The sequence below is a fragment of the Phocoena sinus genome, chromosome 20, assembly GCF_008692025.1.
Source record: "Phocoena sinus isolate mPhoSin1 chromosome 20, mPhoSin1.pri, whole genome shotgun sequence".
NCBI classification, from domain to species: domain Eukaryota; kingdom Metazoa; phylum Chordata; class Mammalia; order Artiodactyla; family Phocoenidae; genus Phocoena; species Phocoena sinus.
Genome location: NC_045782.1, coordinates 47,141,685 through 47,166,156, shown reverse-complemented (window position 1 = coordinate 47,166,156; position 24,472 = coordinate 47,141,685). Strand labels below are relative to the sequence as shown.

The 24,472-nt window shown below is 63.4% G+C and overlaps 1 protein-coding gene across 7 annotated transcripts in view; it reads left to right on the top strand.

The window, feature by feature from the left end:
- Positions 1 to 24,472, top strand: part of BAHCC1 (BAH domain and coiled-coil containing 1) — a 57,921-nt gene that overhangs the window by 7,897 nt on the left and 25,552 nt on the right. For all 7 annotated transcript variants that reach the window (XM_032616811.1, XM_032616814.1, XM_032616815.1 and 4 more), the window contains 2 exons: positions 13,376 to 13,555; positions 23,613 to 23,735. In XM_032616811.1, the coding sequence (XP_032472702.1) occupies positions 13,376 to 13,555; positions 23,613 to 23,735 (303 nt within the window). The remainder of the gene's footprint in view (positions 1 to 13,375; positions 13,556 to 23,612; positions 23,736 to 24,472) is intronic.

The following is a 24,472-nucleotide window of genomic DNA, read 5'->3' as shown; positions in this document are numbered from 1 at the left end:
CCCGACAGCCTCCTGGAGAGGTGGGCACCCCTTGGGAAAGGCCCTCGTCGGAGGTCTTTGCTGGGACTTGCGCCACAGCTCTCGAGCTGAGGCCGACCTCAGGGCTTTGGGGTGCAGCATGTGCCCTGTCTGTTCGGCAGTAGGTGACTTGCACTGCAGGGCTTCCTCCTGCCTTGCCCGCCAGGGGATGGCTCCCCGGGGTTCCCCTGTCCCCATTAACCTCTGGGACCTCCTTTCTCCCACCAAAGACTCCAGATTAAAAGCAAACAACAAAATTACAACCAGCATGCACTGTCTAGAACATGTCCCCAAAGCCCTGGGCCACGCCAAGGAAGGTTCGGGTTTTGCAGCCGGCACTCCAAGACTGCTGCTCCGTCTCGGCTTTGACGCCCTGCCCGATGACGTTTTTATGGGATAATATACCATTTAGATCATGCAGGCCTATTTGTCAGTGGGCCGCCCCTGTTTGTTGTAATATATAACATTACTGCCTCCTGTGGCCCTGCCAGCAGCTGCCACTGGAGGACGGGGACCGGTTGGTGGGAACTGGGTGTGGGCTTAGAGGAGGTGGGGGGGCGCCGGGTGGGGGTTGCCCCCTCCCCGCTTAGGGGATTGGTGTGCGTTTGCAGCAGGCTGCGGGCCTGGCGGAGAGGCATCCAGTGCCCAAGCTGGGAGCCAGCCGGGCTGGCATCTGAGGGCTGCTGCAGCTGTCCAGACGATTAGGTTCCAGATTGGATCAGCCAGGAAGCTTTTTTTTTTTTCTTTCTGACCTAGGGTGGGGGAGGGGGAGGAGGGAATGAACAGGTGGGTTGGGTTCCCTGCCCCCTCTCCCCTCCCCCAGGGCCCCCAACAAAGAGTCCAGTGTTTTTAGATCCAAAGACTTTTGAGGCTGGGGAAGGGGGGACCCACTGTGTGCGTGGAACCGGAAGGAAAGTTAAAGCAGCCCTGCTTCATCTAAGTATAGGAACTTGGTTTCCTCTAGAAATTACCAGAAATGCAGGGGAGGGGCAGGGGATAGGTGTGCTGCTGAGAGAGGCCTCTGAGCAGTAGGCTGGGGTCCCCAAGGGTGGCCTGGGGTGGTGTCTTCTTGGGGAACCTCGCCGAGTAAGAGAGACTCATCGGCCACATTTTAGTGGTGGTTTAATAACTAAACCGCGCTCTGCCATCATCTTGGGAAAAGGCAGTCTTGGCTGGATCCCTTTGCTCCTCCTTCTGGGAAGCCAGAGCCTTTCTTCCCTGGGACTTCCTTCTGAAGGCAACTCTGGGGAGGGCACCATGGCCCCATCATCACAGAGCCAGACCAGGCAGGGCCCCCCACCATCAAGGCAGGCATGCTGGGAGCACAGCTGGATGGGGGTGAAAAGAAGGCAGTTTGGGAACAACCAAGGGGCGGAACCCAGGGTGGGGACGCGGTGGAGGTGTAAGGAAGGGGCTGCACTCCCAGGCCGCTGTCCACCAGCATCTCACGAGCATCTCACAGCACCCTGTGGCAGGCTCCGTGTCAGCACAGGCATTGCTGCCTGGCCCAGCCCGTGTCCCCTTTGGGGGCAGAGGCACAGACCTACCCTGCAGACCCCAATGTCCCCACAGGCCCTCCAGGGCATTAACTGGCTGAGCTCACATGAGCCCACGGTGAATGGACACACGTCACACCTGCTCACGTGTGCTCACACCCCCAGGCATGTCCTTACACCCACACCTGCTCACACTCATGCAGACACTCGCTCACGGTCACTCACAACTGGCCTTCAAGGAGTCACATCCCAGTTGGCCCCTGGGAGAGCCAGCCCGCCCCGCAGTCGGAATGTGCGTTCTGATCTGTCTCCAGTTCCCGCCACCTGCTCCATCCTTCAGCTCCTGGCCACCTGCCGGGGATGGAGCCTGAAGGTCCCCAGTGACCCTCGGTGGCAGACTGAGGGCCTGACGTGCAGAGCTTGGTGCTGGTGAGCTGCCCACCCCCGCTTCAGCCCCCTTCTTCACTGTGTCACTGGCTTCTGCTGAACTGGAGCTGGTCCTTTCCCAGCACCCGCCCCAGGCTTCTGTTTCGAATGAAGCTATCCCCACGTCCAATTCCTCCAGGAGGTGCCGGTCAGCTTCCCTGCTCTGCGTCTACCTGCAGGTCAGCCCCAAGCCTGTCTGAGCCTTCAGCCCTGCTTCTCCTTCCCTTGGGGCCTCCCTTCCCCAAGCCCCCTACACCGTAGGTCAGCTCCCACCTACCACCCTTGTCATATCACTGTCCCCGAAGGTTCCCAACACTCAGCACATGTGCCAAGCCACCCACAGGCTCTGGCCACCTGTACTCCCCTCTTTGCTGCCCCAGGTACCTTCTCTGCTCCCCTTCCCCTGTCCCTCCTGGAGTCTCCCGACCTGGGCAGCCCCTACAGCCACCAGTGCCCAGGCTCCACCCGCATGGTCCGTGACCTCCTGCCCTGACCGCCCTTGGCAGTCTGTCCCCCCAGGCCTTGCAGCACCCCCGCCCTTCTCCACGCGGGGCCATCTTCCCCGTGGGACCCCAGCGTCCTGAGTCTGGGTGTCTGTGCCCTCCATCCCTTGGTTCCCCCAGAGCTGGGCCTGGCCGTTGCTGGCCTCCCTCCCGTGCAGGATGGCTGGGGCCGAGACGGGGTGTGCGTGCCTGTCCACACTTGGGTAAGGTACACACGTGCCTGTGGACACGAAAAGAGCCCTGTTCATTTTTTTTCTCCTGCAATTTTGACCCCACACTGGAAAATCGAGACGATAACCCTTTGGGAGAACCTCACGAGGAAGAGAAGGGCAGGAGACACCGGATTCTGAACTGGCCCTGGTCTCTTCACTAAAAACCAAGATGCCCGCCCGACACCCGACCACACATACATGGGGACATTCACGTGGGCAGTATCTCCAGCCTGTGTGGCCACCTCCCAGGGGCCAGGTCAGCATCTCCTTACCTTCCAGAAGCATCTTCTGTCGTCCGCAGAGGCTCCCAGACTGTGTGCATTCCATTTAAAAGAGGTGTCAGAGCTAAAAAGATTGGCAGAGAGGACAATCCCCTCCTTCTTAGTGTCACACCCAGTGACGGGGTGAGGGGGTGGCAGTGAGAGGTCCACTGGGCAGTGCAGCCCAGCGTCATCCTTGTGGCATGCGGGCTGGCCTCTGGGCGCACGTGTGAGGTTGTGCAGTGGAGAGGGGGACCAGTGGAGATAGAACAAGGCTCAGGATGGGACTGTCCCTGCGGAGACACCGCTACCCCCTCCCCCTGCAGTAAGGGAGGGACCTGGTGGTGCAGGAGCTGGGCACCGGGTGGGACCACTTCCTGCCCGTCCCCTGACTGGCCCCTTGCAGGTGACTCCCTCACCGTCAACATGTGTGGTTGGGCACCTACGATAGATTGGAGGACAGAAGCTAGCGGCTTCACCTGGGCCTTAGGGCCTGGTGGGCGAGGGGGGACAGACGCTGGGGGAGAGCTGCCCGCCCCCCTCCCCTCCCTTCTGTGGTGGCTGTGTGGGTGGCTGCATAGGCAGGGGCTGGGGTGGGGGGACAACCAACAAAAGGGAAATGAGGGCACAGGAGAGATGAGGGAGCAAGGCTGTGGCCCCTCGCTGTCTGCTCCATCTCCATCCCGGGCAGTCAGGCATGGCAGCGAGGGGCTGCAGGCACTGGAGCATTGTGTTGCCAGGTGGGGCCCGCTCGCTGCACCACTCTGCTTTCCAGCATTTACACACCAGGAGGCTTAGGAGCCGCTCCTGGTTTGGGCCCCAGTGCCCAGTCTGGGAGGAGTGCGTGGCTGCCCGGGGCTGGTGGCAGCTAGTGGCACACCCCTGCCTGCACATCTCGTGGCGGCTCTTTCCCACAAGCCCTGACTCTCCAGATCCTGGTCGCTTCTCTCCCCCAGGCAGCGCTCACATCCCTGCACTTTGTACTCAGTGGGGCACAGGCCCTTGATGCCTCTTCCCATCACTCCCTATAGGGTCCTGGCGGCCGGCAGGTGGGGATTCAGGACCCAGTATTGGACATAGACGTGGGGAGGGCAGGACCGGGGCTCCCGCCCGCCTCCTGGCCTCAGCAGCACCGTGCAGAAGGGTGCCAGCAGATCCCTCTGTGCCTGGCCTGTGTGCACAGCCTTTCTCACCCTACACAGGATGCAGGGGAAGGAGCCGGACCTGTGGTCCCCCAGGACTTGCCTGTTTGCCTGGTGAGGCAGCTGCCCTGTCCAACTGGCCTTCCACAGGCCTGGCCAGCAGGTCACTTGAGGGCAGTTTGCCTGAAGCCAGTCCCCTTTTTGAGACATTTTGCATCCCTTTGGGTCTCCTAAAAATAAGCTTTTAATTTGTTTTAAATTAATATTAAAATTAAATCTAAATTAAATTGCAATGCATCTTTAGGCGAGCTCTTAAGAAGCCCTTAACAGGTATGAATACAGATAAAATCAAGAAAAGGTACAGGCCAGTGAGACGGCCCCAAGCGGCTGCGCACGGTAGTGTGGGTCACCGAGAGGTCCGAGGGCCATTGTTGGAAGCCAGGGTGCCCGGGCAGCCTGCGACTTCCTCGGATTCCAGGGTGAGGGTGAGTGACCCTGCACACTGCCGCCACTCAGTAACTGTTTGTCTTAACGAGTGAGCTGGGTTAGAATTTCATTCTCTGGACGGAGCTCAGAGCCCAGTCTGTGGCTTGGGTGACAAGGACGTTTGTGCTGTCCGGTCTGGGCAGCACTCTCTCCCGATGTTCCCACGCCAGCTGCCTGCCCTGGTGAGGTCAGCAGGTGCCCCGGGCTTACCTGGGCACTCCTCCTGGACTGCCTGGAGCTGACGGAGGTTCAGGGCAGCCCCACCAGGCCCTGGCTCCCGAGAGCCGCTGGACCAGGTGGCCGGAGGGCATGGTGCATCTTGAGGTCTCTAGGCTGTGTGGGGGGCACCCTTTGGAGACCTCCTTCCACCCGGGCAGCCCAGCGCAGAGCCCCCTCCCCTGGTCTGGCAACAGAGCCTTTCCCACACACGACACTTGGTCGGAGCCCAGCATGTGAATCGGGCGAGGGGTCAGTCCTCAGGCTCAGGGCTGAGTCCCCTGCTGCCCCCTGGTCCTGAGGCAGGTGGGGTCCAGGTGGAGGCTCAGCAATGCCACGTGCTTGCTCTGTGGTCACATCGGGAGCCACCCAGGAGCACAGGCTTCTGGGCTGGAGGTCCAAGGCTGGTTCTCTGCCTGAGCCCCCCGCCCCTGGCATGGGGTGGGGCTGGGGGAGCACAGGGCTGGGTGCCCCAGGCTGTGGGTGAGCTGCACGGGGCAGGGGTCTTCTCTCCGTTGGGAGCTCTTGCTGGGCCGCCTCGAGGCTGGTTCCCCGCTGGCTCCCCTGGGCTGGCTGGCACTCCATCCCCATTTGGGACCCCCAGACCAGTGGGGTGCACTTCACCCCAGAAACAGCTCTCCTTGCCCTGTTCACTTCAAGAGTTCCCAGAAACACCGTCGTTTTACGTCAGAGAATTGAGGTTTTCTCCCTACTTATACTCACCATCTTTAGAAATTAAAATATTTTCTCTCCGTTCTTTGAAGGAAGTGGGGTGGTTTGTCAAAGCAGCGCTGTTAGAAGAAACTACAAGGATACAGAGCCCTGGGTGCATCCTGCCCCCACCCCATCTCCCTTCTTATGGGGGTGTAGCGCTGCCCCCAGGAGCACACTGTGGGGGATCCCTGCTCCCCAGCGGGCTGCCCCCCAAATGCTCCTCCCACCAGGAGCCGTGGGCAGCCCCGGTGCCAGGCCTTTCCCTGCTTCTGGTCACAGACATTAGAGTCGGGTTGGGAGGGCAGGTCTGCTGAGAGCCTCAGAAGGCAGGGATGGGGTGCAGAGGGTGGCCTGTCAGAAATTCCAAAATGTGGGCTCCCTGGAGGGCTCTGCTGGGAGAAGCACAGGGCACCCCCCCCATCTGCTGGGAATGAACTGGGAGTGTTGGGTGCCCTCTTCCCCTGCCTACCCACAGCTGAGAAAGAGGCGCGTTCAGACCAGCTCGAGGTGCTGGGTGCCTGGGTCCAGGGGATGGGGCGTAGGAGAGCGGGGTGGGCACCTCCGACCCTGTCCAGATGGCTCTCCCTCTGAGGGGACCGGTGGGGCTAGGGCGTGAGTGTGCACCCTGATGTCTGCACTGGACTGCAACCACTAGGGCGTTTGTCGCCCTGCAGCTGGCTTAGTTCAAGATGGTGTGAAGGGAAGCCTTGCCCTGGCTGAGGGTGCTCCTCCAGCTGGCGGGGTTTGGAGGGGGTGGCGCCGACCAGCCCTGGTCACCTCCCTGCGCCCCCCCGCCCCCCGCCTGTTTGCTGGCCTTCAGGGGCGTCCTGGAGGGGGAGTGCTGGTCATTCGCCAGGGAGGGTGTGAGAGGGAAGGGAGGCGGAGACCCCAGAAGGTGTGAAGAATGAGGAGGGGGTGGGGGGCAGCCCTCTGAGTCACTCTCGGCCAGAGTCCGAGGCGGCCCTGGTGGGGAGTGTTGGCCACCCCGCACTCCCCGCCTAGCCAAAAGGCTAAATTTACCCTTTTAATAAGAACCAGACTTATATCCGGTTTTCCTTTTCTTTTATTAGTTCTGGGCTGTTGGTGGTTGGGCCCGTCCCCTGTCATCATTGCCTCTATATTTGTGGGCCTGGTGGCTCAACAAACACAGAGTTTTCCTATTATGGCCTGTGAGACACTGCCTTTGGGCCAACCGGGTCTTCTAGAAGGTTCTGCTGGACCAGCAGAGAGGGGCTTCCCCTGTGACGCACTCATGTTTCTGGGCGGGCACCCCTCACCGGGGCTGCCCCTGCGTCCCACGGCTGGGCTGGCGGAGGCTCGCGTTCTGCTCCTACTGCTGCCGCCCCACGCCCCTCCCCCACCAGCACCCCCTCTCCCACGGCTGCAGCTGTCTCTCTCTGCCTCCAGTCTCCTCCTTCTCTTCTGTCCTTCCTTCCTCCTCGTGCCTCCTCTTCTTGTCCCTCTGTCTTCTCGGGGCTGTGGATGGCAGCTGGGGTCATTGGGTGGCATCCTCAGGGATTCTGGGACTGTGGCAGCAGGGGGTGGCTTGAAGCAGGGCAGGCTCCGTGTCCGGTGAGACCAAGTGAGTGAGGGGGGTCAGACAGGCCGACATCTGGAGGCCACCGGTTTGTGGCTGGAGGGGACTGCCCCAGATCCCCATAATTTCTGGGTCCTGGAGAGCCTGCCTGGTGAGGCTGGGCCTGCCCGGAGCGGGTCCCAGATCGGAGGGGGCTTCTGAGCTGCTTCTCCACCACAGAGGAATTGGGCTGTCTGTGGGGAGATGGCCCCAGCCACGTGACCTGCCAACTGCCCCCAGAATCCACACAACCGCTGGACCCACTTTCAGGTCCAGGTGGCTGGGGGCTGAGCAGCTGGGCTGGGGAGGGGGCCGACTCCCAGGCAGGAGGGGGTCGGGGGTCTTGGTGCCGCAGCTTGGTACAGGCTTGAGACTAGAGTTCCCCTTCCACCGTGAGTAAGCTGGATGTGCCCCCCAGGGTGGAGAAGGAGCGGGGGGAGTGTCCTGTTGTTTCTCGCCTGCCACCACAGGCATCAGACAGAATTAAAGGCCAGGAGCCCTTTTCAGAGCCTGGGCCAGGAAGGAGACCGGTTTGGTGGCAGCGTGACCCTGGGAAGCAGCATCCCTCAGGGCCGGCCCAGCCCGTGTGTGACTCCCTCACACAAGAACAAGTCACCACCTTGCGCACACTTGGAGCCAGGCGTGCACACCCACGTCCAGAGTGCACCCTCGGAGCCTCTGCCGCAGACCCGCATGCACGTCTGTGCCTGTGTGCACGGCCATTGCCCACATGCACGCTCAGCCATGCACACACACCCAGACACACCCTGAGTGCCCACACGTAGTCCCTTCGCTGCCTCTGTGCCCCTGTGCACAGACACACACAGAGGCACACACAGTATCTCACGCCTGGGCCACTGGTGGGTTCCAGCCCAGCAGGGAACGTCCCTGGTGGCATCAGGAATTGAGCTTGCAAACTCGTGTACACCTAGAGTGGGTCTGGTGGCCGGTGGTGTGGTTGGTGCAGCCTCTGTGACCCCTGCTGTGGCCACTTTGGGTTTCCTGTGGGGCAGTCCAAAGCGGCCCCTCCCACCAGGGCCTGGTATCCCCATCCCTGTCCCCCTCCCCCCATTCTGCTCCTGGGTGGTCAGACAGATGGACACCCACCTGCCTTCGAGCAGGCTGGACTGAAGCTTCTCCACCCCCCGTCCACGCGGACACCCAGGGTGGACATCCTCCCTCCCCTTCCCTCTCCTGGAATGAGAGGAATGTGGGCCGGGTCCACACAGTGGGTTGTTATCCTTCCTGCCTCCTCTTCTCCAGTCCGCTCCCTCTGGAGCCTGGCCCAGCACCGGAGGGGCACTTTGGCCTCCTAGGCAGGCCGCCCCTGGTGTCCTGAGGGAGACCCAGGGATGGCCTCAGGGGGCTGGAGGCCGTGGGGAGCCTGAGCAGGTGTGAGCAGGAGGGCGGGAGCTGTTTCGAGCGGAGGGTGCAGCCGCCAGACGCAGAGCTGGGGAGCCCGGTGCCAGCAGCCTGTCAGCTGGGCCTCCAGAAGCATCAGGAGAGCCTGGGAAGGGGCTTGCCTCTCAGCAGCGGCCGCCAGCCGTCGCAACGAGGCCCTTTTTGTTTTTTACAACCAGTTTCACCGTTTCCAGAAAAGGTAGCTCACTTAAGTCAAAACAAATGCTCGTTTTGCTGTAGCTCTGCGCTCCCGCTCGCTCTCCCCAGCTCTCCGAGGCCCTTCTCTGTCCCTCTGTCAGCCTGGCATGAAGGTGGAGGCTGGAGGGAGAGGGGGTGAGCAGGCACGGTGCGCACCTGGCTGTCCAGGGCTCTGGGCCTGGCCTCTGGTGTGCCAGCCCCTCGCGCTCTGGGGGCTTTGCTGCCAGTCAGCCCCTCCCTGGACTGGAGGCTCCCCGGGGTAGCACGTGGGCTCCAAGGCAGGAACACCCTCAGCACCCCTCGGGCCTGCCCAACATCTGTTGACCGTCTTGGCTGCAGCAGGTGGGCCTGGCACGGGTTGACAGAGGAAGGCCCCTCCCCCTGGTTTTGCCTGGGCATGTGCGGTCGCCTCTACCACGGCCAGCACATAGAGGCCCTGTGAGCAAAGGCTGGGCTTAGTGGTCAGGGCACTCCCGCCCGGCTCCGTCCAGCTGGGGCAGCTGGGAGGGAAGTAGCCACACAGCCAGGGTCCAGGTACGGCCTGTCTCCCGGTCCAGGTTGTCTGGGCCTTGGAGCGTGGGAAAGGTTGGGCCTCCGGGGGTGGGGCCTGGCCTGAGGAACTGGGCCATGGCAGTGGGTGGGGGGTGTCGACCAGCCCTCCTGGGCATTCTGGCTTCCGGAGTGGTTTTCTCAGCCAGCCCGGCACCCGGGCCAGGCCTCCGTGGTGTCCTAGGCAGAGCTGAGGCAGCGCTGGAGTTGGGGCTGGAGCCCTGTGTCTGGGGCCGCAAACCCTGGATTGGGCCAGCCAGGCAGTGGGGATGGCCAGCTGGGGGCTGGTGCGTAGTACAGAATGGCCTGCCTCACACAGCCTGACACCTCACACAGCATTCGGGTCCCTGTCCCAAGACGATGCTAACCTTGGCCAGATCGCTGTGATGAGAGCCTGCAGAGGATACAGGGCACTGGCCACCGTGACCATGCTCACTGGAGGGGCCAGGGCAGCCTTGGAGTGGACAAGCCTCATCCAAACCCCAGCCCGGGCACTTGGGGCCGTGGGGCCAACACTGATGATGCCCGTTCCTTTGTCAGCCCCGTGGTGGGACCGCCACCTGGGATCGCGAAGACCTGAATTGATACAAGGTTCATAAAGCCCTTGCCGTGAGAAGGGCTAGTGCAGATGGTGACAGGATCGGAGCTCCCGGCCCGGGGGGCTCTGAGCTGAAAGCCCCTTTGGCCCTCCCTGCTGCTTGGGGCTCCCACTGTCCCCTCCCAGGTTGCTAACCACAGCACTCCGTGGGCAAGGACCTTGCCAAGAGGAAAGAAGCCTCCAGCCCAGTTCCCGGCCAGACTTGGCTGTGCAGCTCCAGCCCTGGCCAGGGCCCAGGCCGCCTCTGCTCAGGCTCTGTCTGGGCCTGGCTACTGGTCGGCGGGCGGGGGCTGGGGAGGTGGCAGCCAGGTCTGCCCACGCCTCTGCTGGCTGGGCACGGTGCCATGGCCAAACTCCTTGGAGGTGGAAGTGACACAGGAGCCCGCACGCTCTGTCTGAGGGTCAGGAGCCAGCTGGGGGGGATGGGGGGACTCTGGGTACCAGCAGTCCCCTCCCCCACACCCACCATGGCAGTGCCGGCCCAGCAAAGCCTGTAGGACTTTGTCTGCTTCCAAACTTCTAGCCCAGGATGGCGGGGGAGAAACGGACCCCTTCAGATCAAGGCTCATGGAGCCCCATCGTGCAGGGCCCAGGCTGGGGGGCCCGTCAGGGAGTTGTCTTTGCACCTGCCCAGCGTGCATCCCCCAGGGCTGGCCTGCTGGTCAGAGAGTATGAGAGCCCTTGGCAGGAGCTGCTGCCGTGGGCTGGGGTTTTCAGAGGAGAGGCCACCTGGGTACCTGCACAGGTCTCCCACCAGGGCGAGTGGGTGAGTGCCCAGAAGGTGGTCCCTGGGACACGTACGTGTGTGGCTCTGCCCCAGGGCAGTGGGGTCTCCCGTGACCTCTGTTTCCTGCCTTGCTGTGTCTATCACTTGAACGTCTTACAGTGAAGACATAAAGACATAATATTCATGTGACAAGCCTCTTCCGTTTTCAACATGAAAGGAAAACGGAGGGAAAAGACACCCCAGATAAATGGCCCAGGCGGAGGCAGGACACAGGGGGCTGCAAGCTGCCCACGAGGCTGGGAGAGGTGGAGTGGCAGGGGCAGCCCAGAAGGCTCGGAGCAAAGGGGGGCCCTGGAGAGCCCAGAACCGAGGCCAGAGGGCGGGGCTGGAGCGCTGTCCCATTTGCTCACTTACCACACTCTGGGACAGAGGTTCCTTCATTATGGACTCAGGAAGGGCCCCAAGAGGGTCCCCCAAGTTGGGAGACTGGCTGGCGTGGGGCAAGGTAGGCACACAGCAGGAAACTGCCTGTTACTGGTTTGTCCCCTGCCCCGTAGAGTCGGGACTGGGGCTGGCTGAGCTGCAGCACCCCCCCGCAAATCTCCCATGCAGTGGGACCCCCTTCTGGGATGGTGTCAAAACAGGCACCCTTGAGAGTCCCCACCCAGGGCCAGGATCGGTCTCCCAGGGGAGGAGGGCATGAAGTCCCATGCCTCCCCCACCCCCACCCCAATTCCAGCTTAGGGGACCAGTCAGGTCAGACACCCCTCTGGGCCTCAGGCCTGCTTCCTACCTGCCCCTGCCCCAGGTGGGTGGTCCTTGGGGGTGTGGGTGGTGGGTCTGCAGAGGTGGCCTGCTGCCCGTGCAGGGCCCCCAGGTGTGGGAGGCCCTGTGAGGGGGCCGCCTCTGAGCCTCGGTTTCCCTGGATCCTCAAACCGGAAGGGCCCTATGGAACGCCAGGCTGCTTCTTCCACCCAGCCTGGGGCCTGCCCACTGCCCCCGCCCACCGTGGTGTGGGAGAATTCAAGGTTCTCAGGCCACGCTCCTGGAGAAACCCTTTATCCAGACCGACTCCTGGACTCAGTTGCTTCCCACTGTCCCCGGGAAGGGCAGGGCGGAGGAACTTCCCTGGGAGGGTGCGGGGGTGGGAAGGCCTGGGGGACATGGGGTGGGCCCGGGCGAGGCAGGAAGAGGCCTCAGTCATCCCACAGGCATGGCCCTCTGCCTCCAGGGTCCCTGGAGCACAGCAGGGGCCGCCCTCCATCTCCTGCAGGCTCTACCCGCCCGCCTGGGAGTCCAGCACTTCCCTTCCCAGCCCAGAGTCCCCTCCCCTGGCTGGACATGCCTGTGGTCTGGCTGGGGCCCACGGAAGTCCCAGCCTTGCGGTCTGGGAAGTCCCTGGCTCCTGGGCACCTTCGCCCCCTGCCCCTGGGTCCTCTCACGGTCTCCCTTTGGCCTGATACCCACCACAGAGGTCAGTTCACACCCTGGTGCCCAGCAGTTCTCACAGACACTTCCTCTGAGGCCCGTGACGAGGAGAGGCCTCTCTCATCCACATGTCTCATTCCGGCACGGGAGTGGAGGGAAGGGGAGGGGAGCGGCCAGGGTCCCGGCGGGGCAGCCCCTCCCTCTCCCCCGCTTCGGGCCGTGCCGCCTCTCTGCTGAGTCACGGGGTGTCTGGGAAGCTCCCGGGGCCAAGCCAGGCTGGATGAGGCATCACATATTCCCCCTGCCTCCCGGGCAGGGGAACGGCTGCCCTGCCTCACCTTGGGCCGGGCCTGCAGCCTCCTGGGGCCGCCAAAACCCTTGCAAACCCCGCCAGGCCCCTACACTCAGCCTAATGGGATGGTGAGCCCCCAGGTTCCACTTCCCTGTCCCCTGGGATGGTCCCAAGCTAGGCTCTCTGCCCATGGAGCAGAGGTGACAAGGTGCCGGGGGCCCTGCTGGGGTGGGGGCTGAGCAGTGCAGCCCAGACCACCCACCAGGCGCTGCTCTGCGCAGAGTACTCTGTGTACATCCTTCCTATGCAATCCCCTGGTCGCCATGGTAACCTGGGGAGGCTTGATCATCCTGGCCTTGGCCACTGGGCTTGGGCAGATAGGGTATACAGTGTCGGAGGGTGCACGTGGACAGGCTACGGAGGCTGGCTGCCAGGGGAAATGCCAAGAGTGTCCTGGACCATAAGTGACTGCCTGCATCCCGATGCCGCCGGTCAGGGCCTGACCCTGAGAAACCCTGGGGGCGTTAAAGCAGATCCTGACACTTCCATCCTCAGGCTCCTCTTGCATGTCTCTCTTCCTCTGCCTTGGTTTCTTTTCTTGGTCACCTGGGAGAGGGCACCCCAGTCTGATGAGGTGGTTAACTGGACCTGGGGAGAAGGTTGAAGATGCTGCCTGGGGGAAAGGCCGGCCCTCCCAGTGCCACCCAGGGGGTGGGCAGAGACTGCCGGCACCTGCTGGTCCTGGACCTATCCAGGAGGTACATACTCTAGCAGGTCTGCCGGCAGCTAAGAGGCCTTGGCCTGGGAGAGTCAGAGTCAGAGCCTCCGAGTCGAAGGCCCGCCCACAGGGCCACCTGTTTCCTACAGGCCCTGGGGCCCACAGTACGTGGCACCTGGTTGATGGGGGTGGGGGTGAAGGTGCGTCATTCGGCAAAAGTGCCATTCTTGGGGGTTTTGCAGTAACAAGAGGGTGTCAGGGCCTCAGAGGCCTGAGCGGGCAGCTTCTCCCACCTCGGCTTCTTGGCTGTTTGAAGACAGAAGCCCAGGGAGCTTGGGACCTGATAGTCAGCCCTGGAGAAGGGCTCCTTAGCGCTGTCCCTGCCCAGACTCACTCTTGCCCCCTGTGTCCACAGCCGGCAGCCGCCTGATGGGGAACTCTCCGGCTTCCTCTTTCATGGGCAGTTTCCTCACCAGCAGCCTGGGCTCAGCGGCCTCCGCACATCCCAGTGGCCCCAACCCCTCCCCCTCGGATCAGGCCTACCGTGGCTCCCACCCCACCACCTCCCAGATCTGGTTCTCCCACTCCCACGAAGGTAAGTCGGGGCCGGGGCTCCCAGCCGCACCCCACGGCTGGAGCCACTGACTGTGGTGCCCAGGGCCAGTGGTGAGGCAAAGGGCTCCCCCGCTGTGGCTGGCAAGAGTCAGCTGGCAGACCGTGCCAAGCACTCTGGCGAGGGGCTGCCTCCCTGTTGAGGAGGCCCCCACGGGGGAGGTGGTAATTGGTTGGAAACAGGGGGCCAGTCTCGCCAGTCAGTGATCCTGGCCAGATGTGCACCAGAGATGGTCAGAGAGGGAAGAAGGGGGTGGGGCCAGGAAGGCTCTGGGGAGCCGGGGAAATGTGGAACACAGCTGGGCCGGCCGGGCAGGGCTGCGCCCACCTCCTAGACTCGGGGAGGCATGGGCTCCAGATGTGTCAGCTGGGAGGGAGGGGTGGGGAGGAGAGAGCTGTCAGCAGACTCCAGCTGCCACCCTGGGGGCCTGGCCGAGAACAGAGCCCCTCCCGGTCCCTTCCTCCCCTTGGTTGCAGCCTCGTACACACAGTAGGTGCCTCATATGTGTCTCAGTCCTCGTAGCTGGCAGAAGGGCCCCTGCACACCCTTCTAGGACCTTGGGGCTCCCCTTGGCTTTCCCACAGAGGGACAGAGCTCCGCACCGCCCAGCTCCCCACTGTCCGCTCAGCCCCTGGGCACTGTGACGTGGGCAGAGGCCCTGGGCCCCAGTGTCCCCCACCCGAGGTTCCTGGTATTGGCTTGGCCACCACAGCGTGGGAAGGGTTAAACCCGACAGCGGCTGGCACACGGAGAGGTAATTGCAGTTGGCAGCGGGCACAGAGGGCTCTCCGCTCCTGGCACCGGCACCGCCGTAACTCAATGACTGCTGAGCAGCGGGCGTTGTGTTTGCAGAACACGTGGACCCACACACCGCGCCCGCTGCCACCCGCGTTCCAGGCGGGGAGATTAGCGCCCAGTGCTGCTGGAGAGCGAGAGAAACTTCTCTTTGTGCAACAAGAAAGGGGCTGTTTTCCAAACAGGACAGGTGACGAGTGAGGGACAGTTGTTAAAATAATCTGGGCTTTAAGCGCCGTGTGGAGCGCACATGTTGGGCAGGCGATAAGGAGCAGTTCTCCTCCCCGGTGGAGGGGAGGCCGGGCTGGCCCTGAGGACCCAGGTGGGCAGAGCAGGCTCCCTGGCCGAGACACCTCTGCTGCCTGCTTCCCACCCCTGCCTCTTAGCAGCCTCCCCGGGGGAGACCTGGTGCAACAGTGCCAGGCCCTGGTTCAGGGCTTCCTGGGCCGGCTGTGGGTGGACCCCACAAGCTCGTGGCACCCCTCGCTCCCCTGCTCTTTCCAGCCCTTCCGCCTTCTGTGGCTGTCAGGCCCACTCCTGGCCCTGGTGGGAGCATCTGGCTCCCAGGACGTCTGTGGGAGGGAGGAGAGGGCCGATTGCTGTGGCGAGGGCAGGGGATACCCACAGCAGCCACGTGGGACCACCTCGACCGAAGTAACGGCCGCTGCCCTGCCCTGGCCCAGCCACAGGTGTGTGGGCACAGCCAGGCTGGCTGCAACGGTGGCCCCTGGTCAGGGTCGGGATGGCAGAGGTCTGCGTCAGGAGACATATATCCCCCGCCGCTCTGGCCCACCCTTGGGGACCTTGCCGGCAAGGAGGGCAGTTTGTGGGCAGTGCCACCTGCCCTGGGGCCCGGGGAGAAGGTGCCCCTGTCTTGCCCCTCTGGGGACTGCTGGGGAGAGGCGGGTGGGAGGCAGCCTGCAGATGGCACCCTCAACGGCCTCCAGACACTCACTTCCCCCGGCCAACGGCTGCCTTGGCGGAGCTGCTTGTGGGACACCCCGCCGCCCACAGCCACAGCCTCAGAGCCACCTGGCAGTGACAGTTGTCACCACCCAGTGGGATGGGACCAGCGTGGGGGTAGCACCCTGGCTGTGCCGGCCCCCTACCCACCCTACCCATCCTGCATGTTGGGGAGGCAGCTACTTCGAGGCAAGGGCAGTCTGAGCAGCCCTGAAACAGCCCCGGGTCCTCCTCAGGCTGGACGTGCCCACGGTCTCACGGGGGAGGGCACGCATGTGGGGCACTGGGCTCAGTGGGCAAACACTGGTGGATGCAGGACAAGGGGAAGCAGATGGGGCCTCCGAGCCTCCCACCTCCACACAGCCTCTGGAACACGGGGTGGGTGGGGAGCAGGGCCCATCCGGGGCTAAAGATGAGTGTGGGAGAGCAGCAGCCCCCGGGGAGAGCACCCCAGCCTGCCGGGTCCCACCTGAGGTAGCTAGTGCATCTGTCCTGGGGACCACACCACCTCCCAGGCCTGTGCCTCGGTCTCCCCCTCACACTCCCCCCTTCTCTGCCTCCGGGTAGGCTGCCCAGCCTGGGATCCCCTTCCTACGGGGTTCCCCTGCCCTCCGCCCTCTGCAGCCTCGCTCCGACAGGCCACGTGGTGTGGCTGCCTCGCTGTGAGCTCCCGGCGTAGAGGCCGGCGGGCGGGCGGGCGGGGCTGGGCCGAGTGGCAGTGCTTGCTGGCGGGCTGCCCTGGCAGCTTGCCGGGCTGCTAGTTTGACTGGGTGCCAGCTGGCTCCCTGCGTGCCGGGGCCTGTTTCTCTGCCGTGTGTGTTCAGGGGAAAGGGGGGAGAGGTGGGCGGGGGGCACGCGACATGGCTGGAGAGCGGGGGCCGGCAGGCACGGTGGGCTGCCTGGGCGGGCTGCTCAGAGGTCTGACCTCACCCTCATCCTTTCACCACCCCCAGGATGGGTGGGAAGACAGGTGCCTGGCAAAGCCTGCTTGCCGCCCCCTCCCCAGCCTGGGGCTGGTCAGGGCTAGGCCCTTGAAGGGGCTCTTAGCTTAAGGGCAAGGAGGCCAGGATGGGCTCGGGGGATGTCAGCGGGGGCCAGGAGGGGTATGGGCCCAGGCGCCTTTCCACTCCAGGCAGGGCCCCCTAGCTCTCCGTGGGTGGACCCAGTCCACCATCTGTGGGACAACTGCTAGAGCAGGGGCCAGAGCTTCCTGCTTCCCTGGTGGAGCAGCTGTGGTGCAGGAGAAGCACCCCGGAGCTGGAGGAGCCGCCCAGGAACATCTGGCCTGGGGCAGAGCTCGTCTGTGCAGCCCTCGGGCCTCCTGGCCCCCCAGGTTCACCCAAGTGAGGGGTCCTGCCAGAGGCTAGACTTTCCCTTCTGGGGCCTGGGGTGGGGTGGGCGGCGGAACTGGCCCAAGGCAGGGGTGAACCAGTGTCCAGCCAGCCTGTCCTGGGTGGGTCCTAGCGGGGGTGGGGTGCAGCACAGCTGGTCCTATTGTCAGCAAGCCTGGCCCCCTCCCCCCCTCCCCCACCCCCGGCGGCCTGGTGGGACCACCCACAGGGCCATGAAAGGGGATTCTGTTCCTGGGGGTTCAGCGGGGGAGGGATGGGGGCCGGAGCTGCTGTGCTCCCACAGCCTGGGCTACTTACGGTCTCTTGTGCCACCTGGAGGGGGAGCCTCGAGAGGCAGCAGGTACATGTGCCAGCGCTGGCCGTTAGCCTGGCCTGGCCTCTTTGTCAGAGCCGCACCCGCCCCGGCAGCCACTTCTCCATCCAAGGCTGGGCTGACCTCCAGTGGGGGCAGGGGCTGCACCAAAGAGCCACTGGGCACCCCCTGCTGTTCCCGGCGCCCCAGCTTCCCTGAGCCCTGTCAGCTGTCCCTCTGTCCCCCTCTGTCCCCTCTGAGGCTTCAGGGCTCACCAGGGCTTCTGGGAGCATGTCTGTGTGAGGGACAAAGGTCCCAGCCAGTGTCACCATCTGTGTGTGGTGACACCGTCTAGAGGAGCCCTCCACCAGCCCTTCTCTGAGGCAGGTCCCTGCCCTGGACCTGGTCCTTTTCCCCCAGACCCTGGCAGCTCCAACCCCTTCTCCTGGCCTCAGTTTTCTTGGTGGCCGAAATGGCCTCTGAACCTGCCCCCACAGGACCACTGACGATCACTGCCCCCCAGCCCGGTGAAGATGCCCCCACGTCTAAGCGGCACCCCTCACTCTGCCCACCTGTCCCTGCCCATGCTGGAGGCGAGGAGCTGGGTCAGTGGGAGCAGCTGGCTCCTCTGAGATCTTGGGACAGCATGGGGGAAGGGCCCGAGCTACCCAGATCCAGATGTGGGGATCAGGGCTGCCCTGCCAGACAGGCCCTCTCCCGCCAGCTTCATCTTAGTCAGAAGGAGGCCTGTCCCGTCTGGACCTCTGACCCCCTCCAGAGCCTTCTTGGGCCAGCCCTCCCTGTGACCTTGGCCCCTCACTTGGCCTTGCCTCAGCCCGCCTCCTCATCAGGGTCCCAGCCTCCGGGGACCCCTCTGTCCTTGCAGGTCCCCTGTAGCAACTGTCCACTGCTGGGCCGGGGGCCGTGGTGCCTTCCCGGGCTGACGTTGCAGCAGGAGTGTGTGTGGGCAGCCCTGGGCCTGACAGGGCTGGGGAGAGGCCTGGTGTCACATCTGGGCGTGGGGCTGGCTTGCATTGTTCCTGTGGCCCCAAGCCCCGTATCTTATAGACACCCCGGGGTGGTGGCGGGGGGAGGCGAGGCTTGCAGCGTGCAAGAAGGCAGAGTGCGGAGCCAGGGGCAGGAGGCCTGGGCAGGGGCGGTGTAAGGGTTCCCTCCAGCTGAGCTCCCTGGCAGTCAGAGCTGCCGAGTGGGTGTTCCTGAGGGTTTGGGAGGTCATGCCAGCTTGTTCCCAGCTCCAAGCTCTGAGAGTCTGTTATCTTCTCCATCTTTAGTCCTGCAGCGAGCCCTGGACCCAACCCTCCCCAGCCCGCAGGCCCTGCTCCCTCGCAGGGACTGCTGCCGAGCCCTGCATCTCTGCTCTGTGCGGCGTGAGCCCAGCTCCTCCCTGCGCAGCACGTGCCAGGAGCCCAGGACTGTCCACAACCGCCTGGCTCCTGGGCTAGCTGCCCGCTGCTTTTGTTCCAGAGGTGCCCGCGGCAGCCTGGCACCTCCCCCCGGCTCTGAGCCACTCCTCCCGGCCTGGGAACAGACCAAGGCTGCCAGGCCCAAACCTGGGGTGACTGGGGGTCAGTGTATGTGCGTGATGGGATGGGGTGGGGCAGGAATCATCCTGGGCCCCCCTCGGGCCCCTACCCCAGCCCCCAACTGTGAGAGGCCGAGGCCTGGCCACTCCCTGAGGGGCCCAGCTTCCAAAGCCACCTTCAGCCCCAGAAGGGGTCTCGCTAGGCTCCTCCCAGCAAAGCCCAGGGTGGTTGGTCCTGGGAGCTGCACTCCGATGCACGGCCCGGACACCCACGGGTTCTGACCACTGTAAGCCTGAGAGGGCTTATGGACAGAAGCTGGAGTGTTTGGCAAGGAAGAGGGAGGCCGTGGGGAGGGGGCTGTTGCAAGGTTACCCACTTCAGATACTAGAGCAGAGGTGGTGGCAAGCGTCCTCGCAACTTGTTGCCAATGCCCCTCCTGCACCCAGGGCAGACGTTATTAGTCAATCGCAGCACTTTCTAAACTGCATGTGGATGCAGCCTCAGAATCCTTCTTCATCCAGCATTCTGGGTGGTCACCACCGTTTAGTAGTCTTACGCACCACAGTCGAAACCCATTGGCACCCTGAGTGAAAGGGGTGTCACATGGGAGAGAGCCAGCACCCAGTTAGTGTTGGGCATTGGGTCGGGACCCCTAGCCTGGCACGTGTGGCAGAATTCAAAATGACAGGAGTGTGCAGGGCCCCAGGAGCAAGGGTGGTTTGCCTAGGTGTCTGCGGGGATTGCTGTGGGTAGAGAAAGGATGGGATCTGTCAGGGCTGGCAGGACATGGGTGGGGGGATGGCGTGGTCCGGTGGGGCTCTACCCAGAGGGGCTTTAGCCTCTGCTGAGCCCTGGAGGGTGGCCCCGACCCAGAGGAGATGGGTAGTTGAGATGGTCCGATCCGGGTTTCCCAGAGCCTGCCCAGAATGGCTGGCTATGTAAAAGGATGGTTCCTGGTCCCAGGGGTTGGGGGCTCAGCCAGTCATGTTGTGGGCAGCTGCCCTTGGGACCTGATGCCAGAACCCTGCTGGCAGCCCCTGGCCTTAACTCAGGGCTCAGTGGTGGGGAGAACTTTCTAGCAACTGGAGCCTCCAGAGAGGTGGCAATGTCTTTGTCAAGGTGGCATGGGGGGCAGGGGGCATCCGTTGCAGAAGGCCTTGCCCTCGTGGGTGTGCATACAGGGAGCTGGGGCAGGACCCTGGTAGCATGGGGGTGATCAGAGCCCTGTGCGTCAGGCCCCTGGAAGAGTTTGCTAAGCCTTCAGTGTCTGCACTGAGCTCTGTGGGCCTGGGGGTGGGGATCTCGAGGGACCCTGTGGTGGGAGGTCCCCTGACCCCCACCCCGCTCCGGGGATTCTGGTCCTCTGTTGGCTGGCCATGCACCCCTCCCCCAGGACCTGGCCAGGAACACTCCCACCATAGGGGATGCTGGGGGCGGGGTGCTGGGGCGTCCCAGCAGCCCAAGGACCTGGTCTGTGCTGTCCCTGCCCTGTTCAAGACTGCTTCCACTTCATTGCACCTCATTAGGTGCTGATGGCGTCAACCTTTTGTCCTCCGTTGCCACTTACGTCACAGGATTGGGTTGCCTCCTGGCGACTCAGAGCGTGGGGCCAGGATGGGGGGCATCCTCAGTGAGGTGTTCCCTGAGGCCCAGGGCCTCTCCCCGGAGCTCACCAGGGGCCTCCAAGGCTCCGAGGGCAGCAGGGCCCAGGGATACAGCGTGGGCTCGTGTGTCAGTTGGGGTGATCACAGTAGCCCGACCTCAAGGGGTGTGAGGGCCTGGGAATGATGGGGTTCTGGACCACACCACTCCTGAAAGAGTACTGGGTAGAGGAACTCTGACACCCGTCCCCTGCTCCCTGAGCCCTCTCCAGAGCCCCACACTACCACCACGTTCTCCTCTGCAGAAGCCCCTTCGAGAACCAGGCATCTCCTAGGCTGGACGCAGCGGCCCTGGCTTCTGGTTTCAGAACAGCTGCTCTGATTCAGGAAAATCATTTTTTATTTTCTTCTTCAGTTCAGAGAGTACAGTCTTGTTGGGAAAAGAAAGGGTCCTTTCTGTGGCTGGGCTGGAAGGACTTCTCCCCTTCCTCCCTCGCTGCCCCCCACCCCAGATACCCACCCGTCCGGGCCTCTTTCCTCACACTCGCCCCGGCCGCCCCACTCAGCCCTGGCCCATGCCCCCTCTGCTTCTTCTTCCGTCTCCCCCAGCTGCTCCCTCCTTCCTCCCTGAACCTTAATTCCCCTTCTGGGGTCCCAGAGGGTGGGGCTTCAGGCAGGCTGGAGATGGGGGAAGGGCCCCTGGTAGAGTTCTGTCCCCTCATCCCTGGCCACCATCTCAGGGTCAGAAGTGGAAGGACGTGCATGGCCATCGCCCTCCCACTGCCCCCAAAGGGTGCGGCAGGAAGGAGCCCACCACTTGGCCAGCTGAATGCCTGCTCCCCGGAGGGCGGGTGGGCGGGAGGCCCAGACCTCCCGAGGGGTCATGGGGGTCTGTGCCTGGGAAACGGCGTCTGGGAAGGAGGAATTTACAGACTTCTGTTTACCAAAACGAGGCCCCGTAAAACATTTAACAGCAGCCAATTAAAGGAGGACAGCTGTGGTGGTTTAACCACTCCCCATACTACACACACAGGCCTCAGCCCCCCTGCCCCGGCCCGCCCCCACCCCCGTCCGGCTCTCGGCTTTTGTCAAGTCTTCCAGGAGCTGCGTTTAATCTAGGGAACATCTGCTCCAGATGTGTCTCTGCACACAAACCGGGCCAGTTGGCCAGGCTCTCCGAACTCAGCCGTGCCCTCGCAGGAGGGGGCTGCGGGGGGACAGGCCTGGGGGGCGGTGGGCACCTTCCCTGCGTCCTCAGATGGGCCTGGGATGTGAACCCCCAGTGGGGAGACGTCTTGGGACTTCTCAGAGCTCTCACAACATGCACGCTGGTGGAGAGCCTCCGAATGGGGCTGGCATGGGCCGTGTTCTGCGTGGAGCACCTCTTGGGGATAGCGTTCCAGAGCTTGACCTCAGATCCCCTGGGCTAGAGAACATGACACTGCGTTATTAGGGCTGAACGGTGGCTACTGCCGAGGGGGCTGCCAGGAGCAGGGTGCAGGGTGCGCCATTTGGACTGGGGGCCTTGATCCTGGGGCATCCCAGAGTGTCCCTGTTGGATGCCTGCCCATTTCCCATTCTGAGTGGTTCTCCTGGGGCTCCTCGTCCATCCCTACCTCTGAGCTGGGTTCCACAGCCCCACCCACGCTGGCATAGCTCCCCCTCAGCCTCAGACCTGCCAAGGGGCCTCTGGGCCCCCCATGCTCACGGTGAGCTCCAGGGCTGCCCCCCATGCCCCCACAGATGCCCCCAGCGCTGAGACAGAGCTGGCCTTCACTCTCCATCTCAACAGCTGCAGCAACATGGCAGGCCGGCCTCCGGGCCTCTGAGGGCCTGGGGGCCTGGAGGTCTGTGCTATGGCTCTGAGCCTCCCCTTCTGGAAAGGTGTTTGTCTCGTGTATTCTGTGGAGTGGAGCAGAGCGTGAGGCCACGAGTTGCCACAAGGAGTTCCACTGAAACAGCAAAGGGCTCCTGTCCTAAAAGGAGTTTGGAAAACAGTTAATGAGCAGGTTCGCACGGAACTCGCTGACTCAGACTCGTCCGTAACTTCGACATGATGCACTAAGTGGGGTGCTGGCACCCCTGCTCCCCAGGCATGGGGCTCACAGCTCCCTTGTTTCAAGGCACAGTTATGACCTTGTTCAAACACTTGCCCTGCGACCCGCGCCTTCCCCTCGGGGACTGCTGCCTCAGGGCCCTGCTCCAGCCCCTCCCTCTCCCTGTCCCTGAGGCCACTGCTCCCTGGGGAGACCCGGTGATTCCTACTCCCTCGTCAAAGCCCAGGAGCCCCAGAAGTCAGGTGGGAAGCCGCTCCCAGCAGCCGGTCACTCTTGGGACAATCATGGGGTCCCCAAGACAAACTCTTCTGGGACTCATTTTCCATGGGGAAAACGTTCAGAGCATTAGCTCAAAGCATGAGTTGTGGAGTAAGACAGCGTCCTGCCCACCCCAGCCCAGCCGACTCGGCCATCCCAGCTGCAGGCCCTCCACCCATCCCTGCCCCCTCACTGCTGGGCCTGGTGGGGAAGGACCAGCTGTGAGGAGCCACATTCCAAGTGGCTGGTAGCTCTGGGCATCCAGCAGACACACCTCCCCTGGATGTGCCTGGCCAGGACGTCAGTGCCTAGATGGGCCTCCCCGGCCAAGTGTTAGTTCTGTCTTCATCCCTTCTGGGGGGCAGGGTGCGTGTCCCAGGTGGCCAGAGCGAGGTCCAGGGTGTGGCTGGTGTTCCTGTGCTGGGCAGGGCCAGGCCAGGAGGACAAGTCCAGGCCCCTCAGAGGGACAGAGAGGGGCCTGCTTGACCTGACTGGGAAGCTCCAGGGAGGGTCTCAGGCTAGGGACCAATGCAGGGAACTCTCCTGGGGGCGATGCTGCCACGGCTGGGCACCAGCTCCTTTTGCAGATCTCACAGCACAGAGGAGGCCCGGCTGGTGGAGAGCCCCATACCTGCGGCCTCCAGCAAGGCAGAAGCCTGTCACACCCAACTAAGTCAGCCGCGGGGTGTGGGTCACTGACCCCAGAGCTGCTTGCTCACCTGGAGGCTATGGATGGTGCAGGCCCAGGTTGTGTCCAGCCCTGCCCCTCCTGGCCAGAAGCTCAGCCAGGGCTGCAAGGGCCTCTGTCCACTGTGTGTGACCACCGCGTCTCCCTCCTCCCAAGACGCTCTCCAGAGCCCCTTTTGTTGCCCTGCCTCAAAGCTCCCGCACTGCTAAGTGCTGCTGGGTGAGAAATCAAAGGCTCCCTCCTCCATCCTCCACTCTCTCCCCAGCCCATCAGCAATTCAATTTGTGCCACACCGGAGGGATGGTATTAGTCGAGTCAGAGTTAATATGATGTATTGATGGGTTGATTTCCCACCGGCGGGCTGCACGCACCAGGCTCCACGGGGCATCGCTCCCGGGCCACCCGCCAGCTTCTCGCCTCCCTGGGGTCAGGGCGGGTGCGAGCCTGGGGCCTGGAGGTGCCTCTACAGCTGTCTCCTTGCTTCTCTAGCTCCAGGGTACCCCAGATTTTCAGGGAGTCTGGCATCTACCTTCCTACCCATGAGCCACTTGGATCACCATGGAAACAGCAATGTTCTCTATGGGCAACATCGTTTCTATGGAACCCAAAAAGGCAAGTGCTGGTGTGGGGCCGTGAGGGATCGCGTGGGGCCTGGGGCACAGGTCATCCTGGAGGGGTGGAGGGCAGGGCTGGGGGCTTCTGGGGTGCCAGGTAAAGGTGGCCAGCCTGGGTGAACCCTCACCTCCAGGTCTCAGGCCACGGCAGGGATAGGGGCTGGAGGAGGGTGGGCCTGCTTCTCAGGCCGCTGGAGACTTTGAACTGCAGGGCCCAGGACCACAGCCAAGCAGCAGGTTACATGCCGGGGTCAGGCGAGCTGGCTGAAAACACAGCCGTGCTCCCTGAGCTCTCGTGGCTCAGATGGAAGCATTGCAAACAACCGTGGCCCTGAGGGGTGGCACCTGGGTCCCTCAGCACCTGGCCTTTTGCTGTAGCACCCCCCGCCCCGCCCCAACAGGGGTCCCAGGGACATCGGGTGGGAGTAGGGAAGGCCCCCCAGAAGCCTGTACTTTGTGCCTCACCAAGCTAGGCAACACGAGGCCCAGGACCCACCCCACACCTGGGCCTGAGGTCAAGACCGGGCAGGGGAGGGGTGGCGGGGGGGTGGGGGCGGCAGCAGGGAAGGGGGGCAATAGTGTGCCCCCAGCAGACAGAGGAACATCTACCCTGTTGGCAGGAGGTGTCGCTGGAGAGGGGATGCTGAGGTTGAGGCTTTGCTGATGAGAAGGCGGGGTTGGTGGAGCCATGGGGAGGGCATTCCGTGAAGAGGGCATGCTCACGCCATGCGCACA